This window comes from Chelonia mydas, chromosome 4 (genome assembly GCF_015237465.2).
Source record: "Chelonia mydas isolate rCheMyd1 chromosome 4, rCheMyd1.pri.v2, whole genome shotgun sequence".
NCBI lineage: Eukaryota > Metazoa > Chordata > Testudines > Cheloniidae > Chelonia > Chelonia mydas.
The window spans coordinates 136,870,878-136,896,051 of NC_057852.1; the positions used below are offsets into that span (position 1 = coordinate 136,870,878).

At 49.1% G+C, this 25,174-nt stretch overlaps 1 protein-coding gene across 8 annotated transcripts in view; it reads left to right on the forward strand.

Annotated features, from left to right (window-relative positions):
- Positions 1-24,898, forward strand: part of RAB11FIP5 (RAB11 family interacting protein 5) — a 126,326-nt gene extending 101,428 nt beyond the window's left edge. For 3 of the 8 annotated variants that reach the window (XM_043544943.1, XM_043544941.1, XM_043544942.1), the window contains 3 exons: positions 2,665-5,619; positions 18,504-18,690; positions 20,149-24,898. In XM_043544943.1, the coding sequence (XP_043400878.1) occupies positions 2,665-5,619; positions 18,504-18,690; positions 20,149-20,361 (3,355 nt within the window). In that variant the 3' untranslated portion in view covers positions 20,362-24,898. Of the gene's footprint in view, positions 1-230; positions 410-2,664; positions 5,620-18,503; positions 18,691-20,148 lie in introns of those variants that run through there. The other 5 variants (XM_037898386.2, XM_037898387.2, XR_006290282.1 and 2 more) reach the window with 5 other exon arrangements.
- Positions 24,899-25,174: the final 276 nt, after the last annotated feature.

The window sequence follows — 25,174 nt, forward strand, 5'->3', positions numbered from 1 at the left end:
ATGTAGTCTGTGGACCCCCATTGCTCCACGGACCACAGGTTGAAAACCACTGGGCTAGAGACTGACAGTATAATACGGGTTTTTGACTTTTTCCTCCCCCTCCACAAACTTTGATTTGCCCAAGTCATTGACATCAATATTTCACTTGTGGCTGATCACCCTAAAATCTGATTTTTTACTGTGTGGCTCTTCCCCAGAATGGTAATTCGCTGCATCATTCTGCCCCATAGGAGGTCTGGTACTGCTGCTACTTGAGTTGCTCTGCTCTGAGCCCAGAGGTGGTGGGTAATTGTCTGTAGCCAGGTCAGGTGCTGCCCATTCAGCTCTCCTAGGGAATGCAGGAGGCCATATGAGGATGCTGCGTTCCAACCACGAAGTGACCGAGAAACCTCAGTCTGAAGAACAAATGGTAAGACAAGTGGCTGATTGCTGAAGGGACCCCGCATTGGTGCGTGAGACTCTGGTCTTTATGCCGTCTTCATCTGACCGTTGCCATTCGCCTTTGCCACTATGCAGCCCGCTTGCTGAATGCAGGCCCTAGAATTGGCTGCTGAGTTACTGTCTCAGCTGATCCCTTAGCTTTTAGAAGCTGGGGGGGAGGAAATGGATCTCAAAGTAATCCCTCCTCCGTGACCACTTTACCTTAGAGCTGCTCAAGCAAGAGGAGGGTTCTCTGGGAGGCACCAGACTTGCCAAGAGCCCAGCATTTGTGGTTTCTTCTCTCTGACAAGGGCTGGTAACTGAAAGCAGAGCAGGTAGCTACATGTTTTCCCCTCCACTCAGAGATTAGCAATGCCATTGGCTCCTGCAAGGGCACCCACCCGAGGACCCTGAATTCGGGTCTTATGAGGAGAACATAATGCCCAAAGGTCTGTGCAGGAATCAGGGCCTAGGTGTGCTGAAGCAGCCCCTGCTCCAGAGACTCTGTCACCATCTTCAGTTCGTTTGTACTAAGTGAGTGTGCCAAGCAATAGGAAGGAGGCTGGGAAGATAGCGGGATGATCACACAATTATGCAGGCTGGGGATGGGCACAGCGTTAGGTACCAGATCACTGACCCCTTTTAAAAAAATGATCTTTTTGGAAAGTCCTCATTGATTCAGCTCCTGTGCCAAACAAGTGACCGTGACGGCTTATGATTTGTATACTATTTGTTTGATTCCCCTCGTCTTTATAGTCTGTCCCCAACCACCCCTCTACCTGCTGTCAGGGGACGATCCTTGCAGGAGCCAGAGAGCAAAAACCCCACTGATTGGCTGTAGGGCATATGATCTGAAATCTGGGGCAGGGAACTTGCCACCAGAGTGTGTTGGTTACCTCTCTGTTCTAACTGCTCAAGAGTCTGGAGCTGCTGGGAGGATGCTGCCCCCGGTGCTGCTGGAAATGGGGGGCTTTTGGGATAAATGTGTCCCCAAAGCCGTAGCCTCTGTAGGGAGTACAGGGCAAGGAGATTCAGCTATCCCCCTTGTGCTTCTGACTGCTGAGTCTTGGAGGAAAGGGTTTGAGGGCAAGGATTGCCTTGTGGTTGAAGTACTGGCCGGGAATGGGAATTTCTGGCTGCACCAGGGACTCCCGTGTGACCTCATGCAAGTCCGTTAAGTTCTGTGTCTCAGCCCAGGGGTAATCCTGCTGATCTGCTGCCCAGGGCCTCATGCGGCTCCACTCCAGAGGTTTGTGAAATGGGTTGAGTTGAGCTGGCAACACTCCAGAAAGGAGGAGGACGATAGCCTCTGACCCGTTGTAAAGGTGGGGAAGGATCTGCATCTCCATTGGTACAGCCAGGGAAACTGAGTCGCGGGGGGGTTAATGGCCTGTTTCTTGGTGGTGCTGAGATCCCTGCAGCTTCCGTTGAGTGGGACAAGGGATAGCTCATTGCCTCGAAGACATGGAATGGGAGTAGCTTGCCCAAAGATCACACAAGGAACCAGCGGCAGAGGTAGGAACAGAACCAGCTCTCCTGACTCCCAGCCCAGTGCCCTGGCCACATGCTGCCCCCTGCTGTTCGTTTGTTTTCTCTTCAGCTATAACTGCAGTTCCTGTGCTGACTTCAGTGTTCAGGGGGTTCTGTGGGAGGAGGGGAAGGGGAGGATTTTGAGAGCCTCTCTCTGCTTACCTGATGTGAAACCAAGCAAACGACCAGACTCTGGAGTAAGTCACTAAGGGCTTGGGCTTGCAACCCTGACTCACGTGAGTCAGCCTTACTCATTCCAGGAGCCCTCCTGAATTCAGTGGGACTACTCACGTGAGAAGGGACTACTCGCATGGGTAGAATTGGAAAATTGTCATCCAGAACAAGTTATCAATCAATGAACAGGGAGTTTGGGCCACAGGCGCTGAATTGGGGCTCCTCTCCAGTTCTGTGTTCCTCCAAGGTCATTTGGTTCAGCGCAGTAGGAATTCTGTATGTTGTAAAGAAACAGGGGGGGGGGAGCACAAGAGCTGCCTTAAAACAAGGGGTTCCCTTTCCTTTATACCAGTGCATGCACTATCCATGCATCTCTGTCTTAATCATTGCTCTGCTTAACAGGAAGGAATGTGTGATCCCTGCAGCACTGCACAGCTTTGACCATAAGTGTTTGTGGGGTGGGTGGGGTGGGGTGGGGTGAATATACTTAAGCGCTGTCATAGTATTAACCAGGAGGACTATTTTGTCTTCCCTCCACAGCCTGGAAGTGTCTCCTAAGGTAGAAACCAGCTCAGATGCACCTTCTCACTTTTCCCCTTGTTCCCCTGTCCAGTGTCCTCCTGCTGCTATAGTCCATCCTGCTCGCATGCTAAGCACTAACCTTTTAACTGCTGCTGAAGAAAGTCAGTTTGGATGCCTGTCCCCTACCAACCCATTCCTCCACTCCCTGCACAGCAACCCTTTCTTTGAGGACCTCCTTGCTGACCAGGTACTAAACTCTCCTTCCCCTACTCACTTTTTCTCTAGTTTCCAGTCTGGGTCGCATGCTACCAAAGAGGTCGTTGGGCACCTTTATTCCTCTGAGGATTACAGTCCCTCTGCCTCCCTAGGACTTCACAAACCACAGCAGGAGTCTTCAACCCAAAGCGCTGGTGCCCCTATTCCAGAAGCCACTCCCACATCCCAAGGACTCAGCCCTCCTCGAGAACAGACTCCTGCTACTCCTCCTGTCTTTGACTGGGATGACACCTTTGATGCCTTTGCGACGAGTAGACTCAAACCAGAAATTCGGGAGGAAAGCCTTTTGAATTCTGTAGTTATGGAGGACGTGGCCTACATCGATGATCCAAGTCCAACAGGAAGCCCAGCTGAACTAGTTCATGAAAACCAGATTGAGAAAGCTAAGGTTGAGCCACAAGGTGCTGATGAAGTGTCTCTAGGCCCAGGGTCCTGGGCAGATGTCACAATCTTAAAAGAAAGGGAGCCAAATGTACTGAAAACAGTGCAGGAAGCTACACGGAGAGAAGATGGTGTGTTGGATCATTTGGGCTCTCTGTTGGAGAGTGAGAAAACTAGCACCTCTCAAGCCTGGTCTGCATTGGGAGCTTCGGGGAAGGAGGAGGATGCAGCAGCATTGACTACTCAAAATAGTGCCAGAGAGAAATGGGACAGCGAAACTGTGCACGTAGAAAAACTGACTGTAGCATACAGTGAGGAGGAGCCCAATAGTGCAGGGGAAGATGAATGGACGACCACGGCCACAGAAACAATTGGCGGTCTATGGGAAAGTGACCAAACCGTCGCCGAGAAGGAACACGAGATTCAGGAGAGCATGTTCAGGCCACGTCCACCTTCCGACGAGGGCATCTTCGAAGAGGAAAGCAGCCCTGTGAGTGCCCCCGGCCTATTGACCAAAAGCAACTTAGTCTTGGAGAAACCCAGTGAGGTACTTCCTCGGAATAAGGCTGCCCTATCACTGTTGGTGTCAAAAGTGGAAGCGGCGGAGAAGCCATCAGCTGTATTCGACATCAGTGATGGTCAGGATTCTAGTAACACAGAGGGGATGGTTGATATAAAGCCACCAGGAGGTGGGCTTCAGACTAGTGCACAATTGGAGGCAGATGAAGCCAGCATGAAACTCGGTTCTGACTTTCACGAGAGACAGATCCCCTCTGCTGTATGGACTGAGACCCCAGAGAGGGAGGAGGAGAGCAGTGGGGCAGCTGGTTTGGAGATAACCATGGGGGCACCGCCGCCAAAGCCTCCGAGATGGTTCACACCCTGGGATTTCAGAGAGGAAGATGATGAGGCCAATTTGGACACACAGATGAGCCAGCAAGGCAACGAATATCAGTGTGAAAATGAGGAGGGCCCAAAGGTGGCAGTTCAGCCGCAGTATACCCATGTAAGCCGAGAGAATGTTTCCCCAGTGGCTCCCAGCCCACCTGTGTTGGGAGCAGCGATAATTGAAGCAAAAGCGAGTTGCGTCCCTTCGGTTGCTGGAGATGCTGATTCTGCCACAGAGGACTGGGTGGCTAATTTGAAGGCAAGAGCTAATGAGTTCACAAAACGGGACACCTCTTCTGGGGAAAACCTGCTAGAGATAAATGAGGAGACTGGGGCTGAGCAGTTCGAGACTTGCCCTTCGAAATTCTCTCTAGACAGATTAGGCCTGTCAGATGCTGAAGAAGACTCAAACAAATTGGAAATGGTAAAGCCAAGTTTCCACCCCCAGTCACAACAGCTCACCGAGCGACGCTCCGGCGCCGGGTGGGGCTTGTCGGAGACTGCACCGGCGTTCCCAGAGAGGAAAGAAATACTCCCTGAGCAGCTGATTCCTTCAAAGCCCGATACTCCCAGAGATCCAGAATCCAGCCAATCGGTGCTGTTCTGCACAGCTGTGGAGGAGCAGTGGCCCGCTACGCACTACCCAAGCCCCAGCCCAGCTGACCAGCTTGAAAGGTTAGCTCTGCAAGAGCATCCCTCGCAGCCAAGGCCTAAATCGGGGAAGGGAGATAACCAGGGACATCTTGGCAAAGCACCAGCCCAGCCAGCTGAACGGGAGCCTCAAACCCCAGAAGTGTTAGAGAGCCTGACCTGCGCGTCAGAGCAGGGTAGCTATTCAGCTGACAGGCCCGAGCCATTGTCGAGTCAGCGGCTTAGCTGGTCAGTGGATCAAGTGATAGACTTCAAAAAGGCTGAATTCTGGAGGCCAGTTAGCGGGGAGGAGAGCAGAGAGCAGGCTGACACTTCAACCCTGGGCAACCCTTTCACCCCCAGAGTCAGCCCCTCGTCCCCAAACAATCCCTTTGTGGAAAAGCCACCAGATGTGCTCCCGATTCAGGCCACGTCACCCGAAATGCCTGGTCAGGGAGGCTTAAATTTCAAAGACCTTCACAAGGAAGCTGCTCCCCATGGCTTCCAGCCCGCTAACCTCCCTGGGGACCAGCTAGTTGAGCTTCCTTTCTTGCATGGCAACCAGCCCTTGGCCTTCTCCACACCTTCCCTTGTGGCCGCGACTAACCCCCAGCAGTTCAATTTCCCTTCCCCCATCGTGTGCCCTACAACTGGTGGGGTGCCTGCGGTGACCAGCCGGGCAGCAGCCCAGTCCTCCTGCCCTTTGCTGCAGACCAGTGGCATGAAAGTCTCAACGCTCACGGTTTTGCCCAAGGAGACACAGCCGGCTGAGAAGCCCTCTTTCCATCAGACAAGCAGGTGAGCACTCCGGGGAAGGCGAAGGGTGTGTCCTCGAGGGAAAATAGCCCCCTTCCTCCCTTCCACTGTTGGGCCTTTAGGTAGCACCTGCAGATAGAACGTCTGTTGGCCAAAGTTGTCAAGTAATTCATGCAGCAAAGGAAACTGCCTCAGCCTGCCTTTGTTCTCCTGCCCCGTCCCCCAGATCTTTACCCACTTCCAAAGTGAAGCGTGCTAATCCCATTTTCAAATAAAATCCTGTAGGCCCCCGAGAGTTCCATTGGATTGGCTTAAATCCTTAGTTCTATCGGACCAGAATTCTCCACGGCCGTCCTGTGCTTGCTGAGAGCTAGTGGTGCAAACGTTCCCCAGATTTGCCCCAGCTGAAAATTGAGCCCCCGCAGAACTGTAAAGGCTGTTGGCACTCAATGTATTGCACTAACTTCAGCTCCCCACAAACTTTCCCTTCCCCTCCATGCACTGCTCTTGCAAAATACGTACCTTCGTATATGTGTCCGGCAAGGGGGAGTCCCCAAACTTCTGCCCATTAACGCTCTCATGAAACGCTTCATGGCATGTTGGCAGCTGTTTCTTCCTCCATTCATTCAGCTTTTGGTTTTTTTTTTTTTTTTTGTACTTCAGGTACTAAAATTCTCTTCTCTCCATAGTTAAAGCATAACTGGAGCCGAGACCAGCCTCCTCTGAGGAATCCTGGTGATGGACAGGCAAACAGAATTTGGCCCTGAAATATTTGGGGGTGTGGGGAGTATCGAGGGAAGGCCTAGTCCAGTCCTAACCACTGGTCAAAGTTTTGTAACTTGTAGAAACCGAGGGAGATTCTGGAGGTAGAGGTGTGTTCTGTGGCTGATCCTGTTTTCCTGGCACACCATTGTGCGGCCTGACTGGGAGAAGAAGGAAATGTTATAGGGATCTGTCTTTACTCATCGCATGTCAAGGACCAAATTCTGCTCCCAGGTTTGAGGTGACTATTGATTTCAGGGGGAACTGTGAGGACCTATCTGAGAGCTGTCTTAGGCCCTGATGGATCGTCTTACTTCTGCTACACTTGGGAAAACATAGTTCTAAGGGGCTGGTAGGGATTTCAACAGTCAGAATCCTTTTCCATCTCATGATGGGTGCAGTAGAATCCCCTTTTCCTTTTAGGCCCTGTACTGTAGTCCTTTCACGTGCAAAGCTCTCCTTGACTTCAGTGGGAGTTCTGCATGCTAAATGACCTCAGGATCAGGCCAGTATTTTTCCATTTAATGGCTCCACGTTGGCCAGAGCCTTGGATCGTGCTGTCCTTAACTGAATTATTCATCCTCTAACAGGTAACCCGGCTCAAAACCTGCAGGTAAAAAAATCATTGTGTATAGATAAGTGCTACTGTGCTTCGCGGAAAGAGATGTATCCTGCAAATCCGAAGAGGGTAATGCCAGGTAACAGGCAGTGTGTGGTCCCATCAGACTCTTGGTGTACAACACACACCAATTGGTTAGTCGCCATCTTCAAACTGACTGTATAGACAGTCCAGGGCAGGTCTCATCTGTGGGAAGAAGGATGGGTTTCTGGTCGAGGCCCAGGACTGGGATCCGGGAGATCTGGATTCTGTTCTCATCTCTACCACCGATTCCTTCAATAGTGTGAAGTTGGGCAAGTGACTTAACCTCCAGATTCTTCAGTTTCTCCATCTGTAAAATGGGGATACTTGCCTCATGGGGCTGTTGTGAGGCATAACTCATTAATATTTGTAAAGTTCTTTGAGGTCCCCAGGTGAACGATGTTCACAGACTCATAGATATTAAGGTCAGAAGGGACCATTATGATCATCTCGTCTGACCTCCTGCACAATGCAGGCCACAGAATCTCACCCACCCACTCCTGCAATAAACCTCTCACCTATGTCTGAGCTATTGAAGTCCTCAAATCATGGTTTAAAGACTTCAAGGTGCAGAGAATCGTCCAGCAAGTGACCCGTGCCCCATGCTACAGAGGAAGGCGAACAACCTCCAGGGCCTCCTCCAATCTGCTCTGGAGGAAAATTCCTTCCCTACCCCAAATATGGCGATCAGCTGAACCCTGAGCATGTGGGCAAGATTCACCAGCCAGATACCCAGGAAAGAATTCTCTGTAGTAACTCAGATCCCACCCCATCTAACATCCCATCACAGGCCATTGGGCCTATTTACCATGAATAGTTAAAGATCAATTAATTGCCAAAATCATGTTATCCCATCATACCATCTCCTCCATAAAGTTATCGAGTTTAATCTTGAAGCCAGATAGGTCTTTTGCCCCCACTGCTTCCCTTGGAAGGCTATTCCAGAACTTCACTCCTCTGATGGTTAGAAACCTTCGTCTAATTTCAAGTCTAAACTTCCTGATGGACAGTTTATATCCATTTGTTCTTGTGTCCACTTTGGTACTGAGCTTAAATAATTCCTCTCCCTCTCCGGTATTTGTCCGTCTGGTATATTTATAGAGAGCAATCATATCTCCCCTCAACTTTCTTTTGGTTAGGCTAAACAAGCCAAGCTCCTTGAGTCTCCTTTCATAAGACAGGTTTTCCATTCCTTGGATCATCCTAATAGCCCTTCTCTGTGCCTGTTCAAGTTTGAATTCATCCTTCTTAAACAATGGGAGACCAGAACTGCACACAGTATTCCAGATGAGGTCTCACCAGTGCCTTGTATAACAGTACTAACATCTCCTTATCTCTACTGGAAATACCTCTCCTGATGCATCCCAAGACCGCATTAGCTTTTTTCACAGCCACATCACATTGGCGGCTCATAGTCAACCTATGGTCAACCAATACTCCAAGGTCCTTCTCCTCCTCCGTTACTTCTAATTGATGCGTCCCCAGCTTATAACTTAAATTCTTATTAATCCCTAAGTGCATGACCTTACACTTCTCACTATTAAATTTCATCCTATTACTATTACTCCAGTTTACGAGGTCATCCAGATCCTCTTGTATGATATCCCAGTCCTTCTCTAAATTGGCAATACCTCCCAGCTTTGTATCAGCCACAGACTTTATTAGCACACTCCCACTTTTTGTGCCGAGGTCAGTAATAAAAAGATTAAATAAGATTGGTCCCAAAACCGATCCCTGAGGAACTCCACTGGTAACCTCCCTCCAGTCTGATAGTTCACCTTTCAATATGACCTGCTGTAGTCTCCCTTTTAACCAATTCCTTACCACCTTTCAATTTTCATATTGATCCCCATCTTTTCCAATTTAACTAATAATTCCCCATGTGGCACCGTATCAGACACCTTACTGAAATCTAGGTAAATTAGATCCACTGCATTTCCTTTGTCTAAAAAATCTCCTTCTTTGAGAAATTAACAGATCAGGTTGGTTTGGCACAATCTACCTGTTGTAAAACCATGTTGTATTTTGTCCCATTTACCATTGACCTCAATGTCCTTAACTACTTCCTCCTTCAAAATTTTTTCCAAGACCTTGCATACTACAGATGTCAGACTAACAGGCCTGTAGTTACTCGGATCACTTTTTTTTCCTTTCTTAAAAATAGGAACTATGTTAGCAATTCTCCAGTCATATGGTACAGCCCCTGAGTTTACAGATTCATTAAAATTTCTTGCTAATGGGCTTGCAATTTCGGGTGCCAATTCCTTTAATATTCTTGGATGAAGATTATCTGGGCCCCCCGATTTAGTCCCATTAAGCTGTTCGAGTTTCGCTTCTACCTCAGATATGGTAGTATCTACCTCCATATCCTCATTCCCATTTGTCATGCTTCCATTATCCCTAAGATCCTCATTAGCCTTATTAAAGACTGAGGCAAAGTATTTGTTTAGATATTGGGCCATGCCTAGATTATCCTTAACCTCCACTCCATCCTCAGTGTTTAGCGGTCCCACTTCTTTCTTTCTTTCTTTGTTTTCTTCTTATTTATATGGCTATAGAACCCTTTACTATTGGTTTTAATTCCCTTTGCAAGGTCCAACTCTGCATGGCTTTTGGCCTTTCTCACTTTATCCCTACATGTTCTGACCTCAATAAGGTAGCTTTCCTTGCTGATCCCTCCCATCTTCCACTCCCTGTATGCTTTCTGCTTTTCCTTAATCACCTCTCTGAGATGCTTGCTCATCCAGCTTGGTCTACAGCTCCTGCCTATGAATTTTTTCCCCTTTCTTGGGATGCAGGCTTCTGCAGCTTTGACTTGAAGTAATCCCAGGCCTCCTCTGCCTTTAGATCCATAAATTCTTCAGTCCAATCCACTTCCCTAACTAATTTCCTTAATTTTTTAAATTTAGCCCTTTTGAAATCAAAAACCCTAGTCACAGATCTATTTTTTTTATCCTTCCATTTAGTTTGAACTGAATTAGCTCATGATCGGTTGAACCAAGGTTGTCCCCTACAACCATTTCTTCTATGAGGCCCTCACTGCTCACCAAAACCAAATCTAAAATGGCATCCCCTCTTGTCGGTTCAGCAACTACTTGATGAAGGAATCCATCAGCTATCGCATCTAGGAACAACTGAGCCCTATTATTATTACTAGCACTCGTCCTCCAGTCTATATCTGGGAAGTTAGTCTCCCATGATCACACAATTTCCATTAGTATTTACTTCATTAAAAATGTTAAAGAGGGCTCTGTCCACATCCAAATTAGATCCCGGTGGTCTACAGCACACCCCAAGCACTATCCCCGGGGAGGCTCTAGTAGTTTTCTTCCCCAATGTGATTTTTGCCCATGGACTCTGTCTTATCCATTCCATCGCTTCTTATTTCTTTACATTCTACCTCATCCTTGATATACAATGCTACTCCACCACCTTTACCTTTATTTCTGTCTTTCCTAAACAGCACATACCCTTCACTAGCTGTTGTCCAGTCATGACTACTATTCCACCATGTTTCTGTTATCCCTAGAATATCTGGTTTCACTTCCTGCACCAGTAGCTCTAGTTCCTCCATTTTGTTACTTAGGCTCCTTGTATTAGTGTACAAAGATCTTAATTTTTGCTGTTTGGTCTCGCTCACATTCTTTACTCGATTAGGCACGGACATTCTACAGCCAGTATGACCTATTAGACTGGTATCCACACTGACCTTCCTCCTTATGTCCATTCTCCTACCCACGGCTGTACCCTTTCTTACCTTGTTTTCTTCCCTCTCAATGCTAAAATCCGGCATGGAAATTACCTGGACATCTCCCAACCATCTCCCACAAATTCCTAGTTTGAAGCTGTCTTAATCAGTTGTGCCAGCCTCCATCCTAGAAGTCTATTTCCTTCCCTATTCAGATGAAGTTCATCCCGAGAGAACTGTCCTCTGTCCATGAATGCTTCCCAGCGGCCATACATCCCAAACCCTCCTTATAGCACCACGGCCTGAGCCATCTGTTGATAGTCATAATCTTATCACACCTTTGTTGCCCTTCTCTAGGAACAGGCAGAATCCCACTGAAGATCACCTGAGCCTCCATTTCCTTAAGCATCTTCCCCAGCCTGGCATAGTCTCCCTTGATATGTTCCAGTAAGAATCTACCAGTATCATTTGTTCCCACATGAAGGACAATCAGTGGATTCTTTCCCGCTCCCTTTAGGATCCTTTTCAACCTCAGGTCCACATCCCGTATCTTAGCACCTGGAAGACAGCACACCCTTCTATTCTCTGGATCAGCTCTGGTTACAGGCCTGTCTGTTCTTCTCAGTAAGGAGTCCCCGATCACATAGACCGGCCTTTTCCTGGTGACAGTGCGATTCTCCGGTCTGTCCCCTGTTCCCTCTGGCTGCAAGTTCTTTCCATTCCTATTCTCCCTTTTAATCCTCTTCAACCCATCATGTATCCTCCTGGGGCTCACATTTGGTGTAGTTTCCATTGACTCTTCCCCATTTCCTATAGCACTAGCTGCTCTTCTCTTCTTCCTTGCCCTTCCACCTTCAGTGACCACCTGCTGAGCCCCTTCTTCATTTTCCAACTCTGCAAACCTGTTCTTGAGCTCTGTTTCTCCTTCACTAGTCCGTCTTTTCCTCTGCCTGGTTCTCTTAGTCACATGCTTCCACTGTCCATTTTCTTCACCCAGCAGTCTCCCCTCAGAATTCTTCAGTCCTGCTTCCATCTGGAAGTCTGAGCTTTTCCCTTCAGCTGCCTCATGTCTTTGCTTCATAATCTGCTCGAACCCCCTTCGAAACTCAACCAGACTTTCCATCTGCATCTCCAATCCTAGGATCTTCTCTTCCATCAGCTCTAGCAGACGGCACTTCATGCAGACAAAACTCTTTCCAGGTCCCCCCCTCCAGGATCATGTACATACTGCAGCTTCCACATCCAGTCATCTTCATTGTGTCTTCCACTACAAGGGTCACTCCCACTGCTGCCTCTGTAGCTGTCACAGCCTTCCCACCTACATCCTGTTCATCTTCTCCTCCAACAGAGCTCCCACTCCAACTCCCCTGTTTACAGCTCTGTTTGCTGGCTACTGCAGCTGTCTGATGTTGTAGAAGGACACACAATGTGACAAAGGAGGATCTTCAAATCTAGAGCAGGAGCGAAAGACTTATTTGGGAAACAAGTGACCCGTCCAGCAGATAGAGAAATGTAGTGCTGGGGTCTGGGGCGGCTGTTCCAGGGAAGGCTGACTGGGGAGGGAGAGGGGCTGGAAATCATTGAGGAGGGGCTGGCTCTGGTGGAAAGAGAACTTTTCGCCAGGTTTCTGTTCTTGGGCTGCTTGCATACAGCCCCACGGATAGACAGAGCGGGTCTCAGCCAGTCACAGCTGGAGTGGTGTCAGTCGGAATGGGAGAGACACATTTGGCTTAGGTCTGTAACTTCCACCCTCCAGGCTCTTCTGCGTCAGAGCCCGGAGAGTGTGAGGGTGTGGAGCGGGCGGGAGGGGGTGATCGAAGCCTCCTGGAGGTTCTGCTCACACGCCAGTTTGGAAGGGCGAATCGAAGATGGAGTCAGAAAATTCTGAGGAGGGCTCCGCTGAGATGAGCGGAGGCAGCTCGCCTCTCTGGGGCCAATTCTGTCGCCGCCCTGCAGCCAGGGAGGGCTCTTGTCGTAAAACCAGAGTGGTTGGGGTGAGGCAGGACGTGGGGAGTCTCCTGCAGTGCATGCTGGAGAGGCCGCCCGTGCAGCGACTCCCTGCTGCTCTGCTCAGCGAGGGCTTGGAGCTGGGGGCAGTGGATGGACAACTGGAATGCATCCACAGGCCATGCCCTGCTGTGGAGTAGCCGCGTGAGAGGCGTGGAGGTGGAGTTGCAGCCATGGAACAGGTCCACTGCCATGGAAGCGGCCTGGGTAGGAAAACATTCCTAGCACCCCCAACTCCTGCCCCTGGAGAAACTCCCCCATTCGCAGCAACCTGACTTCGCTAAGATGCTGAGTAAGTACGTGTGGGACTATTGTACTGTGGCACAAGCATGGACAGGAAGGGGGACTGGAGAACAGTCCTCGGCAGACTTCCCCAACTACTTTCCACTAGTCCAGCCTCAGAGGGCCAGGAGCAGGACTCCTGCACCTTCCCCTTCCTCACCATAATGACAGCGATTCCAGCACTCAGTGTTTTGCTTGCCAGGTGGTGGTTGGTGGTGGTGGTGGGTCACAGTAGCAATGCTAGAGCTGTCAGCTGTCACTCTCTACTTTAATATTCCACCTACGCAAACAGAAACAGATGCAAACCGGACAGGTGGACAGCCGGTGAAGGGGGGAATAAACACTTTGGTATCTGCCCCTACTGCTTCCAGGTCAGTTCACGCAAGGAAAACCAAGCTGGTGCAGGAGAAGATCTTCTGCCCAGAACACGGTGGGATGTTTTATGTTAGCTGTTCATGGTGGCTGCAACAGACCCGGGCCTGGTTTCATATAGGTTCAGAGATTTTAAAATATTGTTAGCTAATCTGACCTCCTGCGTAACACAGGCCATAAAATTTCACCCAGTAACTCTTGTATATAGACTGTCTCATGACAGAACCAGGCTGATCTGCAACTTACTCACTTGTAGGCAAAAATGTCCTACTCTGGATTTAATTTTCAGCAGCTGCTTAAGTCCGTCTTCCCTCCGTTACTGATCTAATTGCCTGTAAATCTGAGGTTTATATGAATTTGCCTAAAAGTTTGCACCCTAGATCTTAAACCCCAGAGCTAATTTTACGCTCCCATAAAGCACTGCTAATGGAACTGAGCCAGAAAATAGCTTCTCCCATGTCATTGCAGGTCAGCTGCACCCACAGTTCAGAAAACTCACATGGGGAGCGGCGTTTCTCACAATACCTTTGGTCTGTCTGCTCCTTGGAGTGGCACAATATTGCTGAAAAGGAACCTAATTGGTGACGCCAGCAGATTGTGAGGCTAGAGCTGGGTGTTACTTAGGACTAACTGCCCAACGACGTTGTTAATGCAGAGTTAAGATTCCCCAGCACTACTTTGTGTCCCACCGGAACATGGAGGGTGGCTGAACTGAAACCTCTGCAAACCAGGAAATACAAATGGTCTCCCCTGCAGTGCCGCAACCGTAGCTCTGTCCCTTGGAGCTGGCAGCACCATGGGAACCACATTAACCATCTGGAAAACAAACTTGTAAGGCGAGGTGCAGTGATCATGTTAAGTATTCTTCTCCACTTCCCTGGCACGTTATGCCTTCAAGCGTGTTACAGACTAACAGGAACGATTCCTAGGGAATCCATTCGACGTTGACGTTCCTGGCTCCCAGGCCTGTTCTCAGACTCCTCTGGACTTTAAATAGCTATGTTAAAACTCCTGGATTTCCAACTAATTGTCTAGAAATACCTGTGGCTGTGACTGCATTGCCTTGGCTTCTCACTGACAGCTGCTGCTTTCCCGTAGGAAATCTCTCCTGACCTGGTATGTGGCCCAGGAAGCGTTGCTCAGTAGATGAGGCAGGAGAAGCTGTAGTGAAGATTGACAACTAGGCCATCGCTCTATTCTTGTTAATCTTAAACCGCTGTGAAAGTCACGAAAACTGACCCTTTCAGGAGCCTCCAGGTGCTTATCAACTGAAATGTAAGCTCCAGGATACCTCTGTGATGGAGGTCATTAGGCATCCAGTTTGTCAGGGAAATTGAGGCACCGAGAGGCTGAGAGATTTGTCTGAAATTGCATGAGGAGTCAGTAGACAGAGCTGGGATTAGAACTGGAGACTGCTGACGCTAGTCTTGTGCTGTAACCACTAGACCACACTCTCTCCCTCTTGCTGGTATAACAAATGCCAACAGTATGGCAACTGCCACCTTGGAAAGATACGTAGGTTTTAAGGCCAGAAGGGACCATTCTGATCATCTAGTCTGACCTGTACTACAGAAGCCAGAGAACTTCAGCCAGTGCTTTCAGTTTGAGCTAGGGTGAATGTTCTAGAAAGACCTCGAGCCTTGAGTTAGACCCCAAGTGGTGGAGAACCCACCACCTCCTGAGGTAAGTTGTTCCAATGGTTAATTACCCTCAGCGCTAAGTATATAAAAGCTCAGCAGTTTAACATACCAGCTGCCTCTTACGTGTGCCGAATGTGTCTGCCATTAATCTGCTGTGCTGATCAAATCCAGTGCAACTTTTTAAACAGTCCTTTGGGATTTCAGGGACAGGCCTGCAAAATGCGGTTTTTCTGTTCCGTTAGTCCCTCACGCAGAGTGTGCTGGAGGGAAAGTGCCTTGGGGCCAGCTCCCCAATCTTTTTTATGTGTGTCCCCCACCTCCTGGGCCTTGCAAAGCCAGGAGCTGGATACTAGTCATAAGGTAACTTGGTATGGCAAATGCAGCCGCTGCTGTCTGTTCAAAGTAGCTCTTTCCCCGCAGTCCTGGCTGCAGACATCTCTTCTGTTGATGGGGGGATACTGGACAGGAGTGAGGTACTGCTGGAAAAATAAAAATACTTTTGCCAGCTTTTTTGGGGGTGGAGGCGGGGGGAAGAATCTCCCAAAATTCCACAGCAGGCGAATGCTATAATGCATCCCCTGCCTAGCAGGAGAACTAAGAAACTGCACGCAGCCTGAGGTGGGGGAGAAATGAACTTTCTTCTGACCATATCTGTGACAACTCTTGATCATCCCTCTGTGGTCCCAGCTTGCATCTAGAGGCTGTCCCCTCAGTGAGCTTGTACCTTCAGAGAAAGTACCTTCAATGTCTAAAATGTTCCTGTAGGCGGAGGAGCTGTGTCTTCTGGGGATACTCTTTTCTGCCAATCAGTCCCCATGTGAATCTCTTGTTAGGGGTTTCAGCCCCTTCCTTTTCCCTTCCACTATGTTTTTCTCTCTTGGGCTGGCTGGGCGGATATTGTGCGCTCTCAGATGCTGAGTAGGAAGCCTTTGACTAGACTGATGCCATGTGAGGGTACCGTGGAATTTGGGACCAATTATGTTTAGGCCTGACTGCTCAGCTGTCTTGCCCTTGCCCTCCTAGCTGGAAGGCTTGCTCAGAGGGGGGTTGTAGTACGTGGGACTAAAATCTCCCACAGTGATCAGTAACCAGATAATGTGGAGCATCCCTGCTGGCCCACCAACAAGTTGGAATAGGAAGGAAGCTTCCAAAACTGATCAGGTAAGGGCCAGGGATGTTCTTTGTGTTGCATGAAGCTGGAATTCAGGAGTGCAGAGTTTCTGATCCATCCTCTCTCCATTCACAGCTTTTAGCTAGAGGAAGCTTCGTAACTTGTTTGTGTTGTAAATGGCTTTGGGCTGAACCTGAGTTAACCTTTTCAAGGCACAAGTTTCAAGCCTGGTATCCCCTGTGCTTAGCTAGAAATTGAGGGGGAACGTGCTTTAGTGGGTAGCGCACAGGCCTGAAAATGAGGAGAGAAGAGGTTGTGGTCCCAATGACCTTGGCCAATGCCGTTCTCTTCTGCGCAGCCATTGTGCCATCTATAAATGCAGTGTGCTTGCCTGCCTCCCTGGAGTGTTGTGAGAACTGATGCATGCTTGCAAAGCACTTTGCGTTCCACCGATGGATTACGTAATGTGTTAGCTTGTGTATGCCTCAGCTGTGGTTATAATTCTTCGCAGGGTAGCTGTTGCGTGTGTGGAGTAAATCTGCTTCACGGCATTTCGGTTTGTGTTTATTACTAAATGTCATGGCACAGATTTCAGGTATAACCTGCACATCACCTCCTGTCTTCCCCATTAGGAGCTGGCAGCGCAGTTTGCCTTGGGACACTTCTCTGTCCGTTGTTTTGTGGGGAGCCCACACTTCAGCCCAAAGGACAAACACCGCCTGGCTGAGGCCAGAAATGCACCCTCCAGCCTTGTTTGTGACTGCAGGGGGAGGAGTGGGGCAGCAGCTGGTAGAAAAGCAGTTGCCCGCTCGTCTGTCAGGGAAGGTGCACGCAGATGCTGTGCTTGCGCCTATCGGTTTGGGTAATGTATTTTGGTGCAAATTCTGTGGTGCTCTTAGCCACCATGGCAAACTGCCAGGAGCCCATCTGGTGCAGTCCTGCTGGCCTGGGTGCATGGGGCCAGGGGATTGTCGGGGCGTGCATGGTGTATCCTCACTGTAATCCTTAAAGTGGGCAAGTCACGGAATCTTTTCCAGTATACTGCAGTATACTGTCTGAAATACACCAAGACAAATCAGACTTTTAGGGTTGTGTATGTTTACACCAGGGATGGGCAAACTTTTTGGCCCAAGGGACACATCTGGGTATGGAAATTGTAGGGCGGGCCATGAATGCTCACAAAATTGGGGATTGGGGTGCGGGAGGGAGTGAGGGTTAGGGCTGCGGGTGTGGGCTCTGGGGTGGGACCAGAAATGGGGAGTTCAGGGTGCGAGAGGTGGCTCTGAGCTGGGGCAGAGGGTTGGGGTGCAGGGGGGAGGGCTTCAGCTGGGGGTGTGACCTCTAGGTGGGGCTGGGGACTGAGGGGTTGGGGATGCAGGAGGGTGCTCCGGGCTGGGACTGAGGGGTTCGGAGGGCGGGAGGGGGATCAGGGCAGGGGGCTGGGGCATGAGAGGGTGTCAGGGGTGCAGGCTCCAGATGGCGCTTACCGGAAGCAGCAGCATATACCCCCTCCAGCTCCTACATGGAGATGTGCCAGTTTCTGGCCAATGGGAACTGTGGGGACAGCGCTTGGGTCAGGGGCAGCATGCAGAACCCCCTGGCCGCCCCTATGCATAGGAGCCGGACGGGGGGGACATGCTGCTGCTTCCAGGAGCCGTGCAGAGCCATGGCATGCATGGAGCGGGGCAAGTCCCGACCCTTTCCCCGGCTGGAACTCAGGGGCCGGATTAAAACATCTGAAGGGCCAAATGTGGCCCCTGGGTCGTAGTTTGCCCACCCCTGGTTTACACCCTAAAATAGGGCAGTTATGACTTGGTGGAGTCAGCAGATCTGCAATGTTCTCATAGATGGGGAAATAGCCAATAGGCAGCCTACCAGCTGTGGGTCATGGTGGTACGTAACTCCCCAGCCAGTCAGTCGTGGCTCCAAACACTATCCCAAGGGGGCCCAGACTTGGTCAACAAGGTCCTCAGCTGGGCAAAGAGCCCTGGGCCTCAGAGCTATGCCTAACTTACCCAAAATGGAGCAGATTGAAACACTGTGTCACTGCAGGCCCCAGCATGCAATGCTGCGATCTTGGTTAGAGTAGCCCACGGAGACGGAGATGGTGCGTGCCAGCAAGCAGTTGGGCCTGACTGCCTGAAGAATTGCATCCTAGGATTTGTAGTCTCCAGGGGTCCTATCTCTGTCTTAGAACTTTCGGGCTGCATTGCTCTGTGGGCCATTTCCACCCCCCACCCCCACCCCCCCAAGAGCAGGTAAACATTCAGTGCGGTGCATGGTGGAGGATGCAGCTGTGTGGAACCCACTGACTCTGATGTACTGCTACTTTCCCCCACCGGCAGAGAAACCAAAAGGCAGACGTGCTTCCCCGTCCCCCAGCTCTGTGTGGCGCTAACTCTCTGATTTCCTTGCTCCCTTTAGTCCTCATCCAGTGAAGCCCATAAGTGCTGCAGTGGCAGAGGTCTCCGGGGAGAAGAAGCAGCACAGGTCCACCTTGACCACTGCCCTGAGCAGCGGCCTGGAAAAGCTGAAGACTGTCACCACGAGTAGTGTCCAGCCAGTGACTCCTTCATCGCAGCTGGAGAAAATGGAGTCCAAAAAGCTAAAGGTAGGGTCACCACCACTGACCTATAGCGCATATTCTCCTCCCCCACGGAGTTGCGTCTCCTATTGATGCTTAGTTACAGTGGTGATTGAAGGCCTAGAAATACCTAGCAGAGATACCACTGTGTGTGAGAACGCGTTACGCCACTGAATCAGCAGAACTGCAGATATTACCGCAGACTCCAGCCACCAGTCCCTGTTCTAAGCACCGGGCAGGACCCTGCTCTGATTAGGGATGGTGAGCATGTTATCTGCTCTTTCCTTTACTGTCTGGACTCTGATGTTTCCTTGTCTCGCTCCTGCTGAGCTGGGTTTCACCGTGCGTGTTCAGCCGTACGGAACCAGCAGGGTAACTACAAGATCCTGCAATTGCTGCACTGCCCCTGACTTTACAATCTCGGGGAAAATCTAAGGCCATGTCGACAGTGCAGCCGGGTGCGTCGCTCCCAGACCTGCTAGACAAACTCCTATTAGCTCCGTTTGAACTAGCGTGCTAAGAACAGCAGCGTGGGGGGGTGAGGCTTTGGTGGTGGCTTGGGCTAGCCACCCGAGTCCAAGCTCGCCTGACCCCCTCCCTCCGAGCTCAGGTGGCTAACCCGTGCCTTCGCCAGCGGCACAGCGTCCACACTGCTGTTCTTAGTGCGCTCGTGCAAGTCTCCCCATGCTGCGGAGACATATCCCAAATGGTTCTGCCTGCTGGGGAGGGTGGGAAGTTTCTAATAAGGCAGTACTGGCTGGGTGCATTCAAAAGCCAGTGTGTGCTGACTGGCAAACCACAAAGTCTCTTGATGAGTTCATGGATGCTTTCATTTCCCTTTCCCATGGCTATTGCAATTCCTTGCTCTTTGCTTCCCCCAATTCCAGTACTCCAGACTCTATTGTGTGTAAGTTGCTGTGTCAGTACAGGGGGCTGGACTTGGATGGCTTCTCGAGGCCCCTTCCAGCCCTACTTCTGTGATTCACATGTACACAGAAATGCCACCACATCACTGTCATGCTCAAACACCCCCGCTGATGCTCCGTGTGCATCTCCAGATCCAGCCTGCAACCACCTGTCTTAAATTCTTCCACCCCCAGCTCGCAGATCTTGTCTGTGTCTACTCCCATGTGCTCATCTACCTGCAGTCTCCTCTCCATCCCTTCACTGCTTCCTCTGCAGCTCCCTCACTGTTCAGTCTCCATTACGCTTAGGGTCTCTGCTCTACACTGAATTTGTCCCCCTCTTACAATGTAGCCCTATAACTGTACAGTGCTTTAGGATGCCACTTACACGAAAGCTGCCATGCAAAATACACAGAACTGAAACATGCACAGATTATTTTCTAGTGCACACAGATCTGTCTGAGTCACAAGCTGGATTCAGTTACTTACCATGCATACAGTTTCCAGGTGTATTTTGCAAGGTACAGAGAAGGTCTCATTTAAGCTCACCAGGCCTGGTTCTTTTTTGTTCCTGCTGTAGGATGCTGCTCTGCCTGACCAGTCTGCCAAGTATTATCACCTGACCCATGATGAACTCATCCAGCTGCTGCTGCAGAGGGAGAAGGAGCTAAGCAGGAAAGAGGAGCATGTCCATGAACTGGAGAACTACATTGACCAGCTGCTGGTGCGCATCATGGAACAGTCTCCCACCCTCCTTCAGATCCCCCTGGAAAAAAACACGACCAGCAAGTAACCTCCGCTCAGAGATCTCCTTGGCGTCACTTGCCCACAGCACTCCAGCAATAAACACGCCAAAGACACCTGATTCTGCCCCTGCGCACACGCTGTCCCCACCTCTTACAAGTAAAACCCAAGAGGGCTCTGGTGCCCACACAAATTTGCTGAGAGTCTTTCAGTAAAGACTAGCTGTATCACCTAACAAATGTGCTCTAGATCCAGGAAACGACTACACTGGGGCATAGAACACTGCAATGCCCAGCCCATGAACTGGACTTCTCCGGCCTGGCAGAGTGGTTCAGGAACATCTTGCATGGAGCTCCTGCCAAAGCCGTAAGGAGTCCCTGGAACTGGACGTCTGAAAATTGGAAATGTGCCAACTAGCCCCTGGCTTCGAGCTACCACCCCTGCCTGTGTTCCCAAATAACCCTGTTCTATCGGAAATGAGGTGTCCTGGCTTGCTAGAAAGTTCTCTGAATCGCTGCCACAGCTGAGGAATCTTACATGTGACACCTGAAAATCACAAGTGTGTGGCTCTTTCCCATGTTGCTGTACATGCCAGTGTGGCAAGGGGTGAGTGGGAGCCAATTTCACCTCTCTTCTTGTGTTTCGATGGGCACCATTTCTTTGCCAGCCCAAAGGAAAGGGTTCCCCATCCAATTAGCAAGCTCTTCTCTAAGCACTAAGTTCCTGGCCGTATGGGAGATGAGACAAAAAATGACACTGGTGAAATCGGCTGAGCGTGACTGAGCATGTGTCCGTGCTGGAGCATGAGCTGTGTTGGTAACTTTACTGCAAGTTTGCCTCTGTGACAAAACCAACTCTTCCTTACCCAGCTCAGACTAGAACTGCATCCCAGGGCTTCCGGGGAAGGGACCTGTTGATGTTCATGCAGCATCTGTCCCATAGAACTTCCTTCACAAAGCCACCTTACCCATCACCCATGTGTATGCTACAGGCACACACTGTGGACTTGTTGGCATCAGTCACTGCTGATATTTCTGCACAGTGTTGTCTCATTAAATGCCTCTTTCAGTGTTTACATGGCGTGTTTGAAACCACCATGGCCCTTGACACTACTTGCCTACTTCTTTTTATGTGTCTTTTTTTAATGTGCCTGGAAGATGCTGTAAGAAACAGAAGCTAGAGTGTGACTGCCCAGCCCTGTCTGCGTGCATGACAGCAAATTTAGCCAGACACCAGACAGATAGTCTGTAATAAACTAGCAATTCACCACTCTAAAATACCCCCAGGATTAATATTATGCCTAGGGCTTTCTCCCATCTATTTTGACATCAAGACTCTTAAATCTTGTGCCAGTGCCTAGATGTTTCACTGGGCCAGCACCCTCAGGAGGTGTATATGTAGCGTTCGATTTTGGGGCCTCAATGAACAAGCTCCTTGTTGGCTGGTTGGTTTAGTCGCTGCAAATATGGTGAGTCTGAGGCTTGAGTATGACTGGTACATCTGGCCACAGTAGAAAACAGTATAGTTGCTGGTTCTGATGTGCCCTTGGGTGGGGCCAGAAGTTGCTGCTGTCTTCCATTTGGGTTTTTAGCTCTTGTAAGTTTCTTCCCTCTGCTCCATCAAGGCGTTGGGTAGCGGGTCCTCTTGCAAGTGAAGGAGCGGCTGTGTTATCCCATCGAGACAGGGAGGACAGGGCCTGACACCTAACTCGAGTTGGACTTCAGTGTCCTCAGCCAGGCAAAGGGGCATTGTTTCCACTGGAACCCCTGAAGTTTTTGCTGTCGTTTTTAAGCTTTTTTCACATTCTTTCACTGTTACCTGTTGAAATGTATTAAATTGACTTCAGAAAGTTGTGCCTTTTGTAATAGAATAAAGGCAGTTTCCTGTTAAAATGATTGATTCTTTAAACCCAACCTGCAGTCCAATGGATTATTGTCCTTACCTAACCAGCCTTGCAAAATTCTACTTGCCCGCCAGGCTCAGGTAAGTTGGGGGTGGTGTTGGTTTGTTTTTTAAGGCAAATAAATCAGACCATCCTGGGCAAATGGTGGGCAAGTAGCTTTGTGTTCTGGGGCTGGAACACTTTTATGTAAGGCTGGTGTAAATGAGGTCCTCTGTTAGTCCCTTGAAAACACTGGCCATGAGCATTTCGGTCCTATTTGTCTTTGTTTCTAATAGGAAAGAAGTCTAATAGGAACAATGCACTTGTCTGCCTGCATTGTTGTTCTTTGTGTGCATGTGTCTTGAGGAAGGCGGGGTTTTAAGAAATGTATCCAGCTTTTCTTTCTTCATACAAGTTCAAGTACTTGCACGTACAATCAAAAGGTTCCCCTAGAGTGAGAGCCAGGTCCCTTTCCTGGTTGTATGCCTCTTGGAAAATGTCTTCCTTTTATGTGAGGAGGAGTTACATGCAGTGTGGTATAAGGAGGCAAAACTTGCAAAAAAACAATTATGCAACTAAACCTACCACACCAGGGCATGGAAGGGAGGGGCATAATCAAAGACAGCTGAGCTGGAATATGGAGGCCTGTGTCAGATGGGCATTAAAAAGGAGGGAAGTCTGTAGTATTTCATCTCTATGAGAATAAATGTGTCCACGCTGGCTTTTCAGCAGCCTGTGTATAAAAGATGCATGCCCCGTTCGGTCTGTCCTCTGAAATATACCTGCTTCCTTGGCACCGATGTGGGACTGGCATCATTTCACTGTTCTTCCAGCGTACCATGCAGCAGAAACATATGAGACCAAATCATGCTGCCTGGTACCAAACCATTCCTCATGTTGGCTTGATCCCTGGACAGCCTCTAGAGCCAATTAGTTGCTCCCTTGGCTTGTCTGTCTTGTAGGATTTTGTTTCATCTTCTCATCCTGAGGACTGACTTATTGTAGGTGCTTTCTACACCCACACAAGTGCTAATGTTTTTAAAGAGCTCTCTGCACCCCTATCCACTGCTTCTTAATCCTTTTGTTATGATTTAATCACATCTACAAAATCTCTCTGCCTTAGACGGTTTTCTGCCTTGTTGAAGCTTGAATGTTTGCCACTTTATCTATTCAAGATAACCTTGAAGAGTTGCATCACAAAGAACTGTACCAGGACAATGGACTTGTTTAACGATAAGCCTGTTTCCTTTCCACGACCTGTCCTTCTCCCTCTGAAGGTCGCTGCTGAGTGATTGAACCCCACAGGCTACCTTGCACCAAAAGAATCCACTCAGTGAGAAGTTGTACATAGCCTAAAACGCTGCCAAGCAGATAGCTTTAAAATGTTCAAGCCTTGATTCTACACGAGCAGGGATGCTCTGAGAAACCACCTGGGAGACTCCGCGTTCTTGGTGGAGCAGGTACTGCATGGGCAGCACGACATCTGAGTTAACCAAAGTTAGTCTGTGGGGAGTATGGCACAAACCTAATGATTGTCTTGGCTAAGAGGGTGTTGTCCCTCCCTCCCCTGTTATGGGTGTCATCTAATTGACCGTTAGACTTTTCAGAAGTCAGGCATTTGTGATTGAACTTTGGCTAGGGAAAGGCATCCTTGAGGAGAGGTTTCTTTGGTAAGTCCACTTACTGTTTTGTTCTCCATTCCTCCACTACCTTAGAACACTTCCTTCCCAAGTGATTATGCGCCACATAACAGAGCAGAGAATGTTAAATATGCCACAAGTGTCCAGAGAACTCGGTTAAAACCAAAGTGGCTATTTAATTAACTTCATTTGGTACTAAAAAAATGTATTGGAGAGCCTGATGTGAAGATTTTAAAATGTAGATGTCTCACAAAAAGGAGGTAGGAGAGAGCGGAGTACAATAGAAATGTATCTGTCTAAAAACGATTGATGTTCCTGTCCTGTATTCATATTTAAAGGAGGTGGTTGTGTGAAAACAAGGAGTTGAAAGTATGTCATTGTCCCTATGTACCAGTCTAATGCTGGAATCCTCTTGGTGAGGGTTAGTCACTGCAGGTGAGATGACTTTTGTATGTCTAGATCACTTGCTGTCAACAGTGTGCCTATTTATTCAGTTTGAAACAAGGCCATTCCCGTAACTTTGTCTTTCATCCCAGTATATTCGGCCTCTTCCCCCCATACAAACTGCTTTGCAGGATTTTTCTGCAGATGTGCAGCTGATTGCGTTTATGTCATGCTTTGTTGTCAGCCCAAAGGGTCAGTAAACTTTTTTTTAAAAAGGAAGCCCATTAAGCAGTCTGTTTCTTTATTTTCTCTTCTGGCCAGGGGCGAAGGGGGTACAGAAGAGATGTCCAGTAATGCCCTTAAACTGGAACAAATCTGAAGGGATATGGATACTGAACAGTGTTTTGTAAACTCAATCTATTTGAGTTGGTTGATCTTGTTTGTAAAAAAACCGTGTTATGTTCTGTGCTATAAATGAGTGTTGGAAATGCACCCAAAAAAACAGGGTTAAGAGTGTTCAAATCTGGGGGGTATGTTGATTTCCGTAATCTTCACAGAGTTGGGAAGAGAGTTCTGCTTATGTTTCTTGATTTAATAGTTGCAACTAATGTTTATAAAGAGCTTGTTATTTACGTTTTAAGCACTTTAAAAAAAAATAAAAATTGTTCAAGCTGTTCCTAGACACGTCTGATTTACTGATGGGAAGGGCCATGCTAACTGGCGCTTGGGAACTGAGTGATCGGTTAACTTCCCCCCCCCCCACGCGAAACAGAATGGTAGTCTCCTATCGGTTTCTCTCTTTAGGAGTCGGGTTTGTTATTTTTCATTCACACGGAGGTCCCTGTGCTTCGGGAGCAGCATGTCTGTATCGATCACAGTTTAACCCTGTGCACTTACAGTGGTGCGCCCTTACATAGTGCCGTTCATCTGTAGCTCTCCAAATGTTTTTGCAAAGG